Source organism: Mesoplodon bidens, assembly GCF_964165515.1.
Source record: "Mesoplodon bidens genome assembly, chromosome: 19".
Taxonomy (NCBI): Eukaryota; Metazoa; Chordata; class Mammalia; order Artiodactyla; family Ziphiidae; genus Mesoplodon; species Mesoplodon bidens.
In genome coordinates, this window is record NC_138179.1 from 2,175,315 (window position 1) to 2,195,580 (window position 20,266).

Consider the following 20,266-nt stretch of genomic DNA (forward strand, 5'->3'; position numbering starts at 1 on the left):
ATAGTGTATACTCTATAAAACAAACTTGAAAATCAGGTAGACTTTTAGTCAGTGAAATAAAATTCCTCAAAGGTAACTTCAGTTTCAGGTCCATGCTAATCAGATACAGAGTTTAAGATTTTCTCTTAGCCCTTTATACTTTCTCATTTGGGGTTATAATACCTTTTCAGAGACACAGTGCATAGCCTTATATTTTGTTGTCCTTGGATATGGTAGAGCTGAAAGCAGTTGTTACTTTCATTCTGAATTGCTGTGTTTGAAGATGAATATACCAAAATTTTAAAGGTTTTATATTTGAGGGACTATTGCTTTAATCTCTTTAATCATTCTTTTAATGTTAACGTGAGCTTTTTGTCTGGTTTTTGACCTACTTTAGAAAATGACATTTCACGTTCCTCATTTTCTTTCATAGATAAAAACTGGATACAAGAAAACAGAACAGATTCCAATTACTTCTTCAGACAACAGCCCTACAGATATGCCTAATACAGGTAAATGCACATTTAATTCCTCTTTCCTGTTATTTTTTTCAATTACTCTTTCAATGAGGAGTACATAATGTGACTTAAAAGACTTTAAAGAAGGGTGCATTATCCCTTTTTCCTTCATTGAATAAAAGAGCAAAATAAATCCATTGTACAGTGGTCCCTGTTAGATTATGACTTTTATTGGAAATTTTCCTTAACAAAGTGTTGAAATTTTAAAAGATACATTATCATCGCAGTGTCTATGAAGCTGTAATAATCAATGAACTGTTGAAACCAAATAATGAAAACTCTTCTATAACTCAAGATTAGGCTTCCTTGCCCTTTTAGTGAAGTCCTCGTGAGGTATATTAAATGCACCTTTCAGAGAAATTATAGAAGGGAGCATAGCTTAAAAAAGAAGTATGTTTTGTTTTTCTTGGAAGAGATTATATAGATATAAATTAGAAAGAACATCAGTATTGTGAATTCAATATTACTGGTTCTTAATTAACATGAAATGATTTATTGACTTTTCAAAACAATAAAGGATTAATTGTGTAAGCTACCCATAAAAAAAGGATTTTTATCAATCTGTAAAGTGTTTGTAGGCTCAAATATCAAGAAAAAATTCCTTCCCTTAAATTATCTCCAAAAGTTAAAGGGAATAACAATAAAAACAAACAAACAAACCAAAAAAAAAACTATACTTATTGAAAAGACGAGTTAATTACATGTCTAAATTATAAAGCAAATTGTTACTCGTATACTTTAATTTTTAATAGCATTGTGTAGATCAAAACTGCAAAATAAGGAAGAGTTAGCAGAAATTATATAGTGTCTTAGTCTGTGTGGGTTACTATAACAAAATACCACAGAATGGGTGGCTTATAAATAACAGACATTTCTCACAGTTCTGGAGCCTGGAAGTCCAGGATCATGGTGCCAGCGTGGTCTGGGTGAGAGCTTCCTTGTGGTTGCAGACTTCTTATTGTGTCCTCACATGGTGGAAAGGTCTTGGGAGCACTGCAGGACCTCTTTTGTAATAACACTAATCCCATTCGTGAGGGCTCCACCTTCATACTCTAAGCACCCCCAAAGGCCCCAACTCCTAATACCATGATCTTGGGGGTTAGGATTTCAACATATGAATTTCGGGTGGACACAAACATTCAGACCATAGCACATAGCTCCTATACTTAACAGGAATTTATAGTGAATTCCATAGTAGTTTCTCTGATTTGGAGCAATATTTACCAGTGGGTTAGGAACAATCTTTAGCCGTCAATTATATGCCTTTTTACTTAGTGGGATTTGTTGACCCTTAGAAACTTTATTAGTATTATTTCCTTTACATAATTAATTTTCATTCTCTTGATGCCTCTTTTAGCCAATTTATTCACTCAGTAAGTATTTACTGAGTATGTCATGTACCTCATAGTTCGGTAGAAAATATGAAGGAACTGGGATTTTTTTCCATGAGATGCTTAATAGTATATTGTGAAATAAAATATGGGATTAAAAACCTTCATTATTCAGATTAGAAAGCACATATATGTGTGTGTTTATGTGTGTGTGTGTGTGATTATTTTATTGAATATCGACCCGACTATTTGCAGTGTTCTGTGTTGACTAGAGCAGGGGGCGGGTGGTTCTGGTACTCTAAGAAGTATATGTCTTATGGACAAATAACACATTTGCACAAGATGTGTAAAGACATGAGCAAAGTAGATTAAGGGAAGAAGTAGTAAGTGACCTGAGCGTGATATAGGGAAAACACAGTGGTTAATCACCAGGCTCTAAATGCAAACGTAGAGATTCAGATCCTTGCTCCCAACTTATTGGCTGAATTAGCTTATTATATTGAAATAGTTTCCTCATGGGGTTGTTATGAGTATTGAACAAGATTATGTATGTCAGGCACTTTGTAATTGGTGCATAGAATATGCTCAGTACATTTTGCTGTCATTGTTATTAATATTACGGAATCTGAAGTTTAGAGTATAGCTCAGATAATATTCCAGGGCATGTTTTTTAGAGCAGAAGTGAAAGCTTCTGTCCTTTAATTCAATTTTACATCCTCCCCCTCTACCCCAGAAGCTAGTACATAGTAAAGAATTTGTCACAAAACATGCAGAAATCAATAGAGAAAAATTTCTTGGCAAAAGTCAGACATCATCTGGATCTTGAAAGAAGTGATAAACATCAACAAATGGATGAAGGTAACATCATCCTAAGTGAAGGAGGCATCATCATCAAATGCAAAGAAGTAAGGTCAAACTACATGTCAGGTGACCCTAGGAGGCAAATGTGATTAGAGCAAGGAGATCCTGTAGTAATGAACAAACTGAGGTAAATTTACATCAGTGACTTTAAGAACTGATGCTAGATTTTGTAATAGAAAAATAATTTAGTGAAAAACGTATTTGAGTGAGTTAACTGTATGTAAATATTAAAATGCTATTAAAATGGAACATTTTTCTAGAGCAGAAATGGAATTGACTCAGTACAATTTCTTCCACATAAATGTAGTAGGCCAGATGTTTCTGGGGAGAAAAAAAAGCAAAGTCAACTCTAAATTATCTCTAGGTAACTTATATACCTTGTGATTTGTCTGTTATAAGTAGTTAATTATAGATTGTTCCCAAATTAGATCCTTAACCATCACATCTAGACTCCTTCAGCCAGCTGGTATTTATTAAAAAACATAAATGAGTTTTAATGTTAACCTCAACAAAAATAAACTTAATGAGGCAAGTCTACCCCTGTTCTCATCTCAAAGGCATTCCAAAGTGTAAAACTGGTTAGAATGTTTAAAATCCACATTATACTTGAGTATGTTTTTCGAAACTATTCTGTTATATAAATTTCTTATTTCAGAATCCAGAGTTGTTTACTACCGCCGTACGCTGAATAATGCGTGAGTTTGTGAGTGAGCTAAAAACATGCTAAAGACATTCCTAAGGAAATCAGTAAAGAATTACTACGTGAAGGGATACGATCATTAACTTTACCACCACACAAGCCTTAATTCTCCTGCAATAAGGCTTTTAAAACTGAAAACAAACTAGTGATGAGGAAAAATATCCACGGTGAGGGTTCATGGTATTAACTAAATGGTATTGATCCTACCCTTATAAAACATGTCCTTTCTTCTGCTCCTAAAAAGAGGAATAGGAAGAGAAGATCCAAGGGAATAATAAGCCATACTTTGAAAATTCTCAGCACCGCCCCCCCCCCGCCCCCAGAGAGGAGCAAATAAAGAGCCCAAGGCTGAAAATGAGAGAGGACACTGGCAAATGACAAAAACTGTCTGTGGGGGAGCATTTCAGGTCAAGCTACCTTGAATTACCAAAGCATGCTGGATTTATGTCCACATCCTCCTAAGGTTTGAGCTCAAAGGTAAAGATTTAGGGGAAGTTTGGCTAGAAGAAAGTGAGATTTTGTTAATCCATGATTGCATATTGTTAAATGGGGTGTTAGTATAAGTTTACATTAAATCTCCTATTTAATCTCTGTGTGTCTGTGTTACTATTAACACTACTTTATAGTTTTCATAGTAGTTTTCTATGATTTTTAATTTACCTTTACAATTCCTGTAAGGTGATCTGTTTTATTCTTCCTACTTTACAGATGAGAAAACTGATGATGAAAGATATTGACACATTTAAGAAATTGTCTTCAGGGGTCATAAGAGATTAGAATCCTAACATAGTCACCTACTAGCTGTATGATCTTGGGCTAGTTTCTTTACCCTTTTGGGCCTTAGTCTCATCATTCTTCGGTTGGAAATAATAACACCTGTGTCACTGTGGTTATTGTAAAGATTAAATGAGCTTATATATATAAAGTACTTAGTGTAATGCCTGGCTAAAAGTAAGCATAAATAAGAGTTAATCTGTTATTTCCACTGTTGCACATAGCAAATTTTTATGCTTAGATGTAGGAAAACATAAGTGAGAACCCACACCTTGGTGTGGGTCCCTATCCCTCCCTCTCTTTTGTCTTCTCTCTATGCCTTCCACACACACTTGAATTGAGTAATTCACACCCAGGGTTAGTCTTGGTCTGAGATCATAATTAGGTTAGCTTGGGTCCACCTTGTGTTACTGTGCCTTAATGATAGGTCAGGCACCAGACTGAAAGTCATTGTCAAGCCTCACACGTCCAAACCCTAAAAATGAAAGATAGGGTTTGACTTACCCGCTATTTGGGCTTCCATACCACTTCACTCCATGCTGATATTTTATGCTACACTTTAGGTTTGGCACAAAATTTCTCTTAAGAGGAAACACTTTTTATATGTATAATATATTTTTAGCCCTTGGCCAACAATTAGGTATCACAGCAACTAAGGCATCTTTGTTGCTTTTGTCAAAATTGTAAACATTTTATTATACTAAAATCAGTCTTTCTCTAGGTTTGAATTCCATTTAAAGCTAAAAGTCAGTAACCATTTTTTTTTCATGATCTTGACACCTATAAGCTATATTCAAGATTTTACATAGAATGTTAAGGAAGCGTTAAAGGTTTAGAGGAAGACTATTTATTTTCCTATGCACTTCTTATGTTCTTAAGAAAGAGAATGCAAATCATTTTGTACTTAGAGACAGATGCTCTGAGAAATAAAAAAAAAATTAAAACACTGCATAAAAATGTGACATTTTAAAAAGTTTTTTCTCTTCCTCTTGTTTCTATGTAGAACTAGTAAAATACCATTTAAAAGTGTATTTAGAATGGTGACAATTTAGATATAAGGATTGACATGAATTGCAGGAATTTGTTTGAGAAACTTTGGCATATTAAGGCAAATAATTTTTCAAGTTCTAGTCCCTTGTGACACCTGTTTTTTACTCATGCAACAAGGACAAAGCTCATCTAAATAATCAGGGTAGACTGAGAAGGCGTTAGAGAATGGGTAAGAGGTGTATGACACTCAACTCTTGAGAATCCATTTATGCTACTTGGAATATAACTTCTGTTAAATAAGAAATAGGATTTTTAGTTCAAGAAGTTCTGAGCCTATATCATACTTCATGTGCAAACTTGAAACAGTTTGCATTTGTTAGTTTTTCCATAGTACCTCCAGAACTCATGTACCAAAACCACTTTTGCCAGAGAAAAATCATGACCTTTTAAAATTTCTAATATGATTTTGCTTATTTTGGAAGAAAAAAAAGACTTCATTTTGCAATTAGTAAGCTGTTGTGATGACAAGGTAACTGGTGGGATGTATGTTTGTTGTATTAATATTTCTGTGGGACTTAATGCATAATTGGCCACGCTTTTTATATCATGTCTTTTAAGGCTTAAGTGAAGCTGGTTTATATAAGACATTTTAGATTTAAAGAACAAAAAATCATGAAAACAAAAGTGAAAACTGCCAACTGATTAGCCAGAATTCTTTTTGAACTTCAGGAGCCCAGAACACATCCTGTCAAATGAAAAGTTCTATTCCAATTAAATTTCCAATTAATGTGTACCCTATTGTCTCGTAGATATTGCCCCTGCCTTGACTGATAATTATGGACCACAAGGAAAGAAGGTTTCCCTAAATCCCTCTGTTCGCCTTAAAGTAGAGAAACTGGAAATGGTAAATACTTGAAATTTTCATTTTGCTTCCATAAAACAACAGCAAGGAAATATTCTCATTCTTTGAGAGGATAAGGGATTGGAGCCATTAGTTTCTTGAAGAGTTATCGATTTACAGTTAAATGAATGGCACTTTGGGTTTAAACTGTTTAATTCATGTTTAATTTGGGCAGTTCATAGTGGTTCGTTAGTACAAAATAGAAATAAAACCTTTTGTAACTAAATTGACCTTCAAATTAATCAGTTTCCTCCTGCGTAGGAATGAGACAAATGTGATGTTTTACAATATAGAATCAAAGGAAACATGGAATAAATTATGACAAAGTGTAGTAGACTTCAAATATGTAATGGCAATAAGTGCAAGGAAGTAATGCTCTATTACTCAGTTGTTTAAAAAGTGAAGGGGAACTAAATCCTAAAGAACAAAATAGAAGCCTACTAGATATAAAGAAGATGGTAGCAATGTACCAAATAGTATTATATTGAGAGTTTCTGTATATAAAAGAAACATAAGATGATTAAAAAAGAAAAATTATAAGCAGAAAATGATTTTAAAAACTTTTCCTCTCAGGCTACCTGGAAGATGACAGCAAAAATGTGTGATTTTTTTTTTAATATGAAAATGGATATAGTGCCGAAGGTTCACAGCCTCTACTTTCCTGTCAGTTTTTGTGGATAATGATTTTTTACACTTTTAGGAACAGTATGAGAATGCATAGCTGGAATAAATATGCATTACCATTCATTCACATATTCAGACCTTTGCGTGGTCCTATAGTAATACCCTTTTCAGTGCCAGTTTGAATCTTACTCTTTGTTCAAATTCTGACTCAATTCCAACTCCTTTGTACAGCTCCTTGCTAACTTTTATAGTTCAGGGCAATATTGCCATATTTTGCACATCCGTAACACTGAACATTATTTTGCAGTACGCTGTAATCTTCTGTGTTTTGTTTTATCAGTAAGTCAAAGCTTACAATCTCTGTGTACCTACCAACATTTAAACACCTGGTTTGTGCTCTATAAAATTGTCTTATTAATTAGGTACTTGAGATGTCTCCTTCATATCTTTGAAATCCTGAGTATCTTTCCCTATGTTTTACTTTCTTTTTATTTGTGGCTGAAATGTAAGTTCTGAATAATAGCAAGTTTTACAATCAGTTAATAATAACCTTTTCAAAAAATAGAATGTTTGAGGTTTAAAAACTTATCTATTAATATCTAAAAATGAATAATTACTGTTTTTTAATGATATTGCTGTAATATACATTTCTGAACATCCAAGATTTAATACTAACCATTCCTCTGGATAAGGAGAAAACTATTCAGCTAATGACTTTACCTGGCAGTCATTATTCTTTGACTCAGTTTAAATTTTCCTAGCACTTGATATTTTTAAAGTCTGATTAATTTTCTTAGAGATATGAAAATCATCTAAATTTATATTGATTCTGAGAAATATGAGTTGCTCGCATATTGAGTATTCCACTTTTGGTCCTCCTTTGAGCCTCAGCAAATTGATTTTTGTAGAAACATAAAATGGCAGTTTTACAGGAAAGGAAACCTACATTCTGTGTAAATTCAGCTTCCCTGCTTTTATTCTAAATATTTTTAGTGACTATATTTAGTAGAGCATTCTGTTTTCAGAGTTTGAAACTAAATTTCACTTAAAAATTTTTTTTTTCTAAAATCCATATTAGCTTCTATCCACCCATACATTTCCTAAGCTACTCTTACTTTTTTGAATAGTTACATATTAATGTAATAATATCTGTATCACTTTAATTTGAAATAGATCCTTCTATTTTAGTTGCTACTTTGTAGACAAATTCAACTTTATTGTCCATTACATTTTTAACACATTTCCTATTTAATAATAGATAAGGCCAATATGTTCAAGTATTTAAAATGTAATAAAATTATATTTTTTTACTTTATCACTTATAAGTATATTGCATATAGTATCTAGGAAATTGGTGATATAAAAGGTTTCACAAGGGAAAGGTGTTGACTGATTATGTGGTTATTAAGTCATTAGCTAACACAGTACAATTTTTAAGAAAGGCTAAGAGGTTAGAATTTGATGGAGGAAATTACCTGTCAAGATGTATGTTTGTGGGGCATTGACTTCATGAAATCTTTCATGTTTTAGTAGTCGAGGTAGACACTTTTGTATCAGGATATACTGGAAAGTAATTTCTAGCACTGAACTAATACTATGTGTCTCCTTTGATCCCACTGTTAAACTTATAAGTAGGTATGGTAAACATAGCAAATAGGGATTTTTTTTTTAGTTGACTTGAAGAAGAATTACTGCACCTTCTTGCTATCTATGTTTTTGTATCTGAGAAAAATGCTTTGGGAGACAGATGCCATTTCGCTGATATTTACTTTACCTCTTGCCATTTATGTAACATTTGAAGAAAGCTGTAGTGAGCAATGGTATACCCAAGGTCTGAATATAGTTAATGAGGTATTCTTTGTATTAGGTTGGGAAGTAGGTGACTAATATTATAAGGAAGTGACATTTTTTAGATTCATCATTTAGATATCAGAAAAAGTTAAGGACATTTATTTGCCCAATTAACAAAGTTGCATTTTTGTTTATGGTGAAAACATGACATTAGTTATCCAAGAAATTATTGAAACCTATTTTTAATCAAAAATAAATTGCCTCCAATTTATTTTTTTTATTGAAGTATAGGCAATTTACAGTATTATATTAGTCTCAGGTGTACAGCATACTGATTCAGTATTTTTGCAGGTTATACTCCATTATAGGTTATTAGAAGATAATGGCTTAGAAGATAATTCCTTGTGCTGTACAGTAAATCTTTGTTGCTTATCCATTTTATATATAGTAGTTTATATCTATTAATCCCATACCTGAAATTTGTCCCTACCCCCCCCCTTCCTGCTCTTCTTTGGTAACCATAAGTTTGTTTTCTACAGCTGTGACTCTGTTTCTGTTTTGCATATACATTCATTTGTACTGTGTTTTAGATTGCGCATGTAAATGATATCACATAATATTTGTCTTTGACTTATTTCACTAAACATATTCTCTAGGTCAATCCATGTTTCTGCAAATGGCAGAATTTCATTCTTTTTTATGGCTGAGTAGTATTCCATTATATATACATTCACACATGCAATCACACAAACACACATCTTCTTAATCCAGTCATCTCTTCTTTTTTTATTTTTAACATCTTTATTGGAGTATAATTGCTTTACATTGTTGTGTTAGTTTCTGCTGTATAACAAAGTGAATCAGCTATACGTATACTTATATCCCTATATCCCCTCCCTCTTGCGACTCCCTCCCACTCTCCCTATCCCACCCCTCTAGGTGGTCACAAAGCACCGAGCTGATCTCCCTGTGCTATGCAGCTGCTTCCCACTAACTATCTGTTTTACATTTGGTAGTGTATATATGTCAATGCCACTCTCTCACTTCATCCCAACTTACCCTTCCCCCTCCCCATGTCCCTAAGTCCATTCTCTATGTCTGCACCTTTATTCCTGTCCTGCCTCTAGGTTCTTCAGAACCTTTTTTTTTTTTTAGATTCTATATATATGTGTTAGCATACAGTATTTGTTTTTCTCTTTCTGACTTACTTCACTCTGTATGACAGACTCTAGGTCCATCCACCTCACTACAAATAACTCAATTTCATTTTTTTTATGGCTGAGTAATATTCCATTGTATATATGGGCCACATCTTCTTTGTCCATTCATCTGTCGATGGACATTTAGGTTGCTTCCATGTCCTGGTTATTGTAAATAGTGCTGCAATGAACATTGTGGTACATGACTCTTTTTGAATTATGGTTTTCTCAGGGTATATGCCCAGTTGTGGGATTGCTGGGTCATATGTTAGCTCTATTTTTAGTTTTTTAAGGAAACTCCGTACTGTTCTCCATAGTGGCTGTATCAATTTACATTCCCACCAACAGTGCAAGAGGTTTCCCTTTTCTCCACATCTTCTCCAGCATTTATTGTTTGTAGATATTTTGAGATATCCCTCCTCTTCATTTTTTTTGGAATAGTTGTGAAGGATAGGTATAAGTTCTTTATATGTTTTGGTACAATTAATTCCCTAGTGAAGCTGCTTGGTCCTGGACTTGTTTGCAGGGAGTTATTTTATTTCAGATTCTATTTCACTTCTAGTGATTGTTCATTCAGATTGTCTGTTTCTTCTTGACTCAGTCTTGGCAGGATGTATGTTTCTAGAAATGTGTCCATTTCTTCCAGGTTGTCCAATTTGTTGGCATATAACTGTACATAGTATTCTCTTATAATTTTTTGTATTTCTGTGATATCAGTTGTTATTACCCCTCTTAATTTGTTTATTTGGGTCCTCTCTTTTCTTCTTGGTGCCTAGATAGAGGTTTGTCAATTTTGTTTATCCTTTTAAAAAACCAGCTCTTGGTTTTATTGACCTTTTCTATTGTCTTTTTGATCTCTATTTTATTTCCTCTGTGATCTTTATTATTTCCTTCCTTCTTCTGACTTTGGCTTTGTTTATTCTTTTTCTAATTCTTGCAGGTGGTAGGTTAGGTTGTTTATTTGAGATTTTTCTTGTTTCTTGAGGAAGGCCTGTATCACTATGAACTTCCTTCTTAGAACTGCTTTTTCTACATCCCAAAGATTTTGTAAAGTTGTGTTTTCATTTTTATTTGTCTCAAGCTATTTTCTGATTTCTTCTTTGATTACATCATTGACCCACTGGTTTTTTTAATAGCATGTTGTTTACTCTCCACGTGTTTGTTCTTTTCACTTTTTTTTCTTTCTGTGGTTGGTTCCTAGTTTGAGACCTTTGTGGTCAGAAAAGGTGCTTGATATAATTTTTACCTCTAAATTTGTTGGGACCTGTTTTGTGTTCCAATATGTGGTCTATCATAGAGAACATTCCTTGTGTGCTGGAAAAGAATGTGTATTCTGCTTTTTGGGGGGTATGCAGTAGATATTGATTAAATCCAACTCTATTGTGTCATTTAGGACCTTATTGCCATATTGTTTTCTGTCTGCATGATTTGTCCATTGATGTCAGTGGGGTGTTAAAGTCTCCTACTGTTATTGTATTATTGTCAATTTCTCCCTTTATGTCTGTTAGTATTTGCTTTATATATTTAGGTCCTCCTGTTATAGGGTGCTTATGTTAATGAGTGTAATATCCTCTTCTTATATTGATCCCTTTATTATTATATAATGTCCTTGTCTTTTGTTATAGCCTTTGTTTTAAAGTCTATTTTGTCTGATACACATATTGTTACCCCACTTTCTTGTCATTTTCATTTACATGGAATAGCTTTCTTTCATCCCCTCACTTTCAGTCTGTATGTCTCTTTAGCCCTGAAGTGTGTCTTTTGGTAGGCAACATATTGAAGTTTTTTTTTTTTTAATCCAATCAGCCACTCTATGCCCTTTTTAAAAAAATAAATTTATTTATTTATTTACTTACTTATTTTTGGCTGCGTTGGGTCTTCATTGCTGCATGTGGGCGCTCTCTAGTTGCAGCGAGTGGCTACTCTTCATTACGATGCATGGGCTTCTCATTGCGGTGGCTTCTCTTGTTGTGAAGCATGGGCTCCAGTAGTTGTGACGCATGGGCTCAGTAGTTGTGGCTCATGGTTTTTAGAGCACAGGCTCAGAAGTTGTGGCGCTCGGGATTAGTTGCTCCACGGCATGTGGGATCTTCCTGGACCAGGGCTCGAACCCGTGTCCCCTGCATTGGAGGAGGATTCTTAACCATTGAGCCACCAGGGAAGTCCCCACCCTATATCTTTTGATTGGAGTGTTTATTCCCCTGACATTTACAGTAATTATTGATAGGTAAGTACTTATTGCCATCTTATTACTTGTTTTCCAGTTGTTTTTATAGTTCTTCTCTGTTCATTTCTTCTTTTTGTTTCTCCCATTGTGGTTTGATTATTTTCTTTAGTAGTATTCTTGGTTTCCTTTCTTTTTATTTTTTGTATATCTTTTGTAAATTTTTGATTTCTGGTTACAATGGGGTTCATATATGTTGATCCATAATTATATGTACTTCATTTAAACTGATAGTCATTTCAATTCAAACACATTCTAAAAGATATACATTTTTTACTCCCCTCCCCCATGTTTTGTGTTTTTGATGTCATATTTTACATCTTAATTAATGCTTATCCCTTAACTGTTTATTGTAGTCAGAGTTTATTTTACAATTTTTTGTCTTTTAATCTACTTATTTAAGTAATCTTCAATCCTTAGTATATATCTGTCTTTTCTAGTGGGATTTACCATTTCCTATAGATTCTTACTTTGCTTCCATTTAGAAAAGATCCTTCAGGATTTATTTTAGGGTAGATCTGGTATTGGTGAATTCTTTTAGTTTTTGCTTGTCTGAAAAATTCTCTCTCCTTCTGTTCTAAATGATAATATTGATCGGTAGAGTTTCCTAGGTTGCAGAGTTTTCCCTTTCAGCACTTTGAATATATCATGCCACTCCCTTCTGGCCTGCAAAATTTCTACAGGGAGATCAACTGATAGCCTTATGGGGATTCCCTTCTTTATGACTCTTTCTTTTTCTCTTGCTGCTTTTAGAATTCTCTCTTTACTTTTGTTGTTTTAATTATGATATATTTTAGTGTGGGTGTGTTTGGGTTCATCTTGTTTTCAAATCTCTGTGCCTCTTGTGCCTAGATATCTGTTTCCTTCTTTCAGTTTGGGAAATTTTACAGCCATAATTTCTTCAAATACATTTTTGATACCCTTCCTCTTTATCTTCTCCTTCTGGAACTCCTATAATGTGAATATTGTTATATTTCATGCCATCCCAGAGATGCCATATGTTACTTTTACTTTTTTTTTAATTTGCCTTTCTGACTGCTGTTCTGATTGGATGATTTCCATTATTTTATCTTCCAGATCATGCATGCGTTCTTCTGTGTCATTTAGTTTGCCATTTGTTCCTTCTAGGGTGTCCAGGGTGTTTTTTACTTCAGATATTTAATTATCTATTTTCAATTGGGTCTCTTTTTTTTTGGCCAAGCCACGCAGCTTGTGGGATCCTAGTTCCCACACCAGGGATTGAACCTGTGCCCTCGGCAGTGAAAGCACAGAGTTGTAACCCCTGGACCACCAGGAAATTCCCTCAATTGGATCTTTTTTATATTTTCTAGTTCCTGTTAAGATGATCTGTGTTTAGACTGATTATTTTCCCTAATTTAGTTAGCAATGTTTTGAACTCTGTATCTGGTAAAATATTTATTTCTGTTTCATTATTTATTTTTTCAGGGGTTTTCTCTTACTCTTTCAATTAAGAGTAGTTCCTCTGCCTTTTCATTTTAGTTAACTTTCTCTGTTTCTAGGAATTTTGGTGAAACAGTTATCCGTTGTGGTCTTGAGGGCATGTTCTTATTTGAGAGCATCGCTGTGCTGACTGCATGTTCCCAGTGCCTTTAATGGAAGGGCTTGATTTGATGTGGATGCCAGTCATGTCTTTCCTCAAGGTTTGCTGGCAACTGTCACCTTGGTAGGGCCTGTGGCTGGTGATGGAGGAGCTAAAGTCTGTGCAGGGTGTGAGGTGGGACTTCTCTGCTCATTGGCTGTCACCACCCTGTCAGGGGCAGGATTTGCTCCCAAGTTGCTGGAGTAGAATCCCTGAGGGTCGAGCTAGAGCTAGCTCTGTTCCCTTTAAGTATGTGTTTTTCCTTCTCCCTGCACTGGGGCCTTTGCTCCAAAGGAGGGGAGTCCTGAAGCAAGTGGGGCCTGTGTACTCACAGAGGTCTGATACTCTGCCTGTGTAGGCATCTACAGCTTTGTTCAGATGCAATCCGTGGTCGCATCTTTTCCCTGGCTGTGGTCACCTGAGATCTAGTGTTGTACGGTGGCATGGAGTTAGTGGGGCTGGACTGTTTGCTCAGCTTGGGCTGGCACACTTAGCGAGGTAGTCACAGGAAATCTGGCCACCACACTGCTATAAGAAATCTGGGCTGCTTTTGGGGCATCTCTTGAGTAAGCACCAACAATGGCTACCGCTGCCCTATCTGGGCTACACCCCGCACCCCCAGGTTGCCTCTGCATCCCTAAGTGAAGTCTTCTCCCAGGTCCTGGGTTCCCTAGATCCAGTGCCATGCTGTGGTGGAGAGTGAGTGGGGTGTTCTCTTTGCTTGGACTGGGGAGCATGGCTAGGTGGTAGCTGCTAGGGCAGACTGCTAGTGGCAGCTGCTAGGGCAGACCTCTCATGAGGAGTGGAGTCTAGGCTTCTCCAGCCTTTCTGTTCCAGCAGTTCTCCAAGTGGCCAAGGGAGCTTGTCTCCTTTGCATAGCACCCCAGGACTGGGACCCCCAGTCTGTGCCTCAACCCACTCACACCCCAGGATGAATGTCCGCCCATGTGATCCCCCCTTTCCTCTGAGTTCCCTCCCATGCACACAGGTCCCAACCCAATCACTTTTCTTCCCGTTCTATATAGGTACAGCATATCTTTCTTTCAGCCTTGGCTGTATAGGAGTCCTTCTACCAGTTTCCAGTTAGTTTTCCATAAGAATTTTTCCATATATCGCTGTACTTTTTATGTGTTTGTGGGGAAAGGTGAGCTCCATGTCCTCTTACTCTGCCATCTTCATCTCCCATCAAATTACTTTCAATTTAAATTTATGAGCTTACCTCACTGACATGCTGTATTCTTGTAAATTTTTCTTTCAACAAAACTTCCATCTGTTACTAAGTTTAGCTCAGGAAAAATTTACACGGTAGTTAATTGCATTTTGCAATTTTATTATTACTTAATACAATAAGAATCACTGTATATTGAGTACCTTCTATGATAGGTCTTTTGTTTGCATTATTTTTGTAAAATTGTTTTTTTTTCTTTTTTTTTAAAGGAAACTTTATTTTTATTTTTTTATTTTTGACTGTGTTGGGTCTTTGATGCTGCGTGCAAGCTTTCTCAAGTTGCGGCGAGTGGGGGCTACTCTGCATTGTGGTGCACAGGCTTCTCATTGTGGTGTTTTCTCTTGTTGCAGAGCACGGACTCTAGGCACACAGACTTCAGTAGTTGTGACACGTGGGCTCAGTAGTTGTGGCTCATGGGCTCTAGAGTGCAGACTCAGTAATTGTGGCGCACAGGCTTAGTTGCTCCGTGGCATGTGGGATCTTCCTGGACCAGGACTCAAACCCGTGTCCCCTGCATTGGCAGCAGATTCTTAACCACTGCGCCACTCGGGAAGTCCCTGTTTTTATTTCTTTATAAAATATTTCTATTTTATTTCTTTATATGAGAATAATAATCATGTGCAAGAATGATTATATTTTATGTGTAGAGTTTAAAGATTAATAAAACAAATGCACATATACTCCGCCACCCAGCTAAGAATGAGAATCTTTGACATTGCCTGTGTCTCTCTTCTTGATTGTATATATATATGTCTTTCCCCAAGAGGTAACTCTATTCCAAATGTTGAGTATCATTTATATGCTTTTTAAAAGTTGATTCCTAAAATATTAATAAGGTCAAAGAGTTTATTTACCTTCAACCTAACTTAAGGTATTGTTAGAATTTTCCTTCTGTTTCTTCATCTCCGGGAAAAATGTTTGGCTCATAGTATATGCTCAGAAAATAATTGTTCGATTGGTGTATTGTTTTCTAAAGTAATTCTACCAATTTTGAATCCTACTAGTCTTATGCAAGAGTTCCCATTGCTCCACATTCTTTACATTTAGTCTAATTATAATGCATTTTGAGTTCTTTCTACCATCTTATTTAAAAAATTTTTTTCTTTGTTCTTGTTTTTAATCCCTTTTTTACCCCATGTTTACTGTATTGTTTTGGTTTGATTATGTTTGATTTTTTGGTTGGTGGTTTTTTCATTTTATTTTTTTACTCCCCCGTCTTATTTAGAAATTGTACCTTCTCTTGCTAATCTTTTAAGGATTACCTTAAAATTTTAACGTTCATCTTTAACTTAGTCTAAAGTTAATCAGAATCTTTACCCTTCTTTCAAATATACAAGGTGCTTATAATACTTTAACTCTGATTAGCCTCTTCTGAACTTACATGCTTCTCATTGCCCAGTATTTTAACTTTAGTGATGCATTGTTTTTCTAATTCACGGTCTTTCTTTGCAGTCACCTGCTATTTCAGTCACATAACCACTGAGTTTCTAATTTATTTTCTACCTAGTATTTTTAAAATAATGTCTTGTTCCTAATTTTATTCTTGATTCACCTTTTTTAACTTAAGAAAGATAAACAAAATGTAGTGCATACATACAATGGACAATTATTGGGCCATAAAAGGAATGAAGTTCTGATATATGCTATAACATAAACAAACCTTGAAACATTAAGCTAAGTGAAAGGAGCTAGGCACAAAAAGCTACATGATTCTATTTATATGAAAAGCCCAGAATAGTCAAATCCATATAGACAGAAAATAGATTAGTGGTTGCCTGGGGCTGGTGGGATAGGGAAAAATAGCAAGTGACTGCTAATGGGTATGGGGTTTCTTTTAGGGGTGATGAAAATTTTCTAGAATTAGGTGATTGATGTACAACTATGTGAATGTACTAAAAGCCACTTAACTGGACACTAAAACAGTGAACTTTTTGTGAATTATATCTCAGTATATCTGTTATTAATAAAAAGTCACATTGGTATAGAGAGTATGGTACCATTTATATAAAAGTTAAAACTTAAAAATATTTTTTAAAACTATTTGTCACATATATTTATAAAAGTATGAAGTAATGGTATAAAATCACACTTGGGAACTATCCATGAGAAACTGCATAAAGAGAGATTGTAAGAAAGTGAAGTTATGCCAAAAAGTGGGAGAAAATATTTGTAATGCACATAACATATACAATTTTGGTATCCAGAATATATGAAGAGCTCCTAGAACTAAATCAGAAAAAGACGTGTCAATACTATTCCTATTGTAGGAAGAAATTCCTAGAATTTCTTCCTACCCTAAAGAAATTTTTACCCATGTGCTGTAGTAGATGTGTACAAGAATGTTCATTGCTGGTAAGCAGAAAACCCCAATGTTCATCTAGAGGAGGATGGATTAATAAATTGTGGCATATTCATCTAATCAAATATTAGATCAAAGTGAATGTATTAATGTTACAATACCATATAACCAGGTGGATGAATGATAAAACAATCCTGTAGGGTAAAAAGAACAAGTTTTAGAAGACTATCAGTCGCATTTTAATGAAGCTAAAAAAAAAGCAAAACAAAAAAACATGTTAAGGATACATAGTCTGTGACAAACCATTTTAAAGTAAATAGTATGGGAATGATAATGACATAGTTCCTTAGTAGTGGTTACCTCTAGTATAGTAGGAGAAGCATATGTTACATAAATCAATAGTATTAGCAATTTTGTAATTCTTAAATGGATTCATGGATGTTTTAAAACATATATTTGTTACATGTATGTTTTTAGTATATTTCAAATATATAATAAAATGCTTGGGGAGAAGTACAAAAGGGGCTTTTGCAATGTTTTGTTACCTTCAAAATCTGAACTAAATATACTTAAATACTAAGCTTTAATGTACTATTATAACAAGTTTTAGAAGCATGCAAAATATCTAAAATGTACAGAAGGCTGTTACATATTGATAATTTTTTAAAAGACATAGAACACAGTATATAGTATAATTTAATTCTTGCAAAAGATATATAATTTATTTTTTTACATATACAGGTGTTATATACATAGAAGAAATCAGGAAAATTATACACCAGTCGATTAATAGTGTTTGTCTCTGGAGGAGTGGTTCTCAAAAGCAGGGATGTGGGTTTTTTGCCTCAGGGGACATTTGGCAATGTCTGGGAACATTTTGGGTTTTTACAATTGGGAGAATGCCACCATATTAGGAATCAATAACAAAAAATACTTCCCCAAACTTTATATATGAAAATTTAAAACATATTGATAAATAGTTTATGTCAAAAACATTGCTAATAAACATATAAAAGAAGCTAAATCTCACTTGTAGTTAGGAGAATTCAAATTAACAAACAACATACTATTTCATATTCAACATGTTGACAAAAATTAAAGTGTGAAAACAGCAAATGCTGTTAAGAATGTAGAAAAATAGAGCTACTTATATACTAGTGTTGTGCATAAATTGATGCAACCAGTTTGGAGAGCAATTTTATTATATCTAAGAAATTTTACAGTATGTATACCCTATGACTCAGCATTTCCTCTTCTAGGGGTGTACTGTAGAGAAATTTTTACACATCTATATGAGGAGATGTGTAAAATGTCTTATTATAAAAAACAGAGTGGAGTAATTATAAAAAGCCCATCAATGAGAGAATGGATAATAAATTATAATACATTCATCTAGTTAGACACCATTTAAATTTAAAATAAGTGAACTAGTTTTGCAGTTAACAATATTGGGCAATTGTGAAATTGTAACATTTAGGTAAAAAATAAAAATAATTTGTAAGGTTATCCTTTTATATTATACTATGCATATAAAATCATAAATGCACAAGAGTACATGTTATTAGGGAATAAATGTAGTAGTGGCATCAAATCATGGACAGGAAGGATATGCCAACCTTAGGATAGTGGTTCCTGCTGAGAAACAATGGAGAAAGCTTTCAAACAAGTCTATACTGTTTATTTCTTAAATATATATATATATATATATATATATATATATATATATATAAATTTCAAGCAAATACTAATGAGTATATACTTGATGATAAGAAGTAAATGGGTGTTCTTTGTATTATTCTCTTTCCTTTTTTTTTGGTGTATTTGGAACATTTTTTATGACTGAAGGAAAAGAATATCAAAAGTTAAGAATCATTATTCCATGTTATGCAAGGCAATGACTGTGTAGTAGGGAAAGCAGATGATGCTTGCTTAAAATGCTCTAGAATCACTTTTGAAGGACTCTTTCCTGATGTTTTCCCTTCCTTCTGTCTCCTTTTCTCACTGTGCCCAGCCACCTATACATTGACCAGTTTGGTTTTGCCACAGTACATCCTGTACACACTTCTATTAAATTACATATTGCACTAATTACGTTTATTTACATGTTATCCTCTCTCTAGAGACCATAGCTCTTTGAGGGTAGTGGCTATATCTTGTTTGTGTCCCTTTGTATAGTTTAGTGCCTAACAAATAGTAAGCACTAAATAAATACTTGGTAAATGAAGTGATGGATGACTGAACAAATTTCAAAGGAGGAAGGAATATATAAGGACAATTACTAGTATTAACCTTTACCTACATTTTAGTTTTGATGTTCTTGCCAGAATCAGATAATAGGGCATCTAGTCAGTCCTTATTCATTAGTTAAGATTAGATTTTGCTATATATAACCTGAGAACCTAAAATAACAGTGGTTTCCATTGGAAATTTATTTTTCTTACACCAAAGGAAACCTGAAAGAAAGTAATCCAGGGCTGGCATGGAGGTTATACATGCTTTTAAGTATCTTTCTGCTCCACCGTCTTTGTTGAGGTGGCTCATGAACCAAGATGACTACTTAAATTCCAGCCATCTTTTCTTTCTTCCCTCCTTTCTTTTCCTTCCTTCTTTCATCTTTTTTTTCTTTTCATTAAGACCAAAGAGAGAAGGAAAAAAGGGACAAGAAGTCCCTACCCCACTTTTGAAAGACTTACCAGAAGTTCCCTGCAAGTTCGCTTTATGTCTCCTTGGGTAGTACATAGTCATATGGCCTTATCAAGCTGCAGAATCGGCTGGGACATATCTTTTAGCTGAATGACAATGTTTCTAGCTAAAGATTTTGGTTCTGTTACTAAAGAACAAGGAGAGAATGGACACTGAAATACAACTAGCAGGCTCTGAAATTTTAATTAGCTTTGGGTACTAAAAAGAGAAGGTAGAGAGAAGAGGGTTCCAGAGAAAGCTTTTTAGTTTATTATTTATGTAAGCCTACCCATAAACGAGCCCAAATTAGAATTTTTTGTATTCCAACCAATTCCTGTCATCCTTAGTTTTGTTCTCAAGTACAAGAAGATATCAACAAAATATCAGTGTTTTAGAGTGCTACTTAGAAAAAGTAATGTTAAATAAGATTTATTAGGATTTCCTTGCTGTTTTTCTTCTGCCATGTCACATATTTTAAACTAAGAAATAGTTTGAATTTTGGTTCTAGGGATATGCTATTTGGCATTGGCCAAAGTGCTAGCCTTGGGGGAAAAAATGAGGCGGT

The 20,266-nt window shown here is 34.4% G+C and overlaps 1 protein-coding gene across 3 annotated transcripts in view; it reads left to right on the forward strand.

The window, feature by feature from the left end:
* Positions 1 to 20,266, forward strand: part of STXBP4 (syntaxin binding protein 4) — a 171,649-nt gene that overhangs the window by 32,950 nt on the left and 118,433 nt on the right. For all 3 annotated transcript variants that reach the window (XM_081220206.1, XM_081220208.1, XM_081220207.1), the window contains 2 exons: positions 413 to 491; positions 5,963 to 6,057. In XM_081220206.1, coding sequence (XP_081076332.1) covers positions 413 to 491; positions 5,963 to 6,057 — 174 coding nt within the window. The remainder of the gene's footprint in view (positions 1 to 412; positions 492 to 5,962; positions 6,058 to 20,266) is intronic.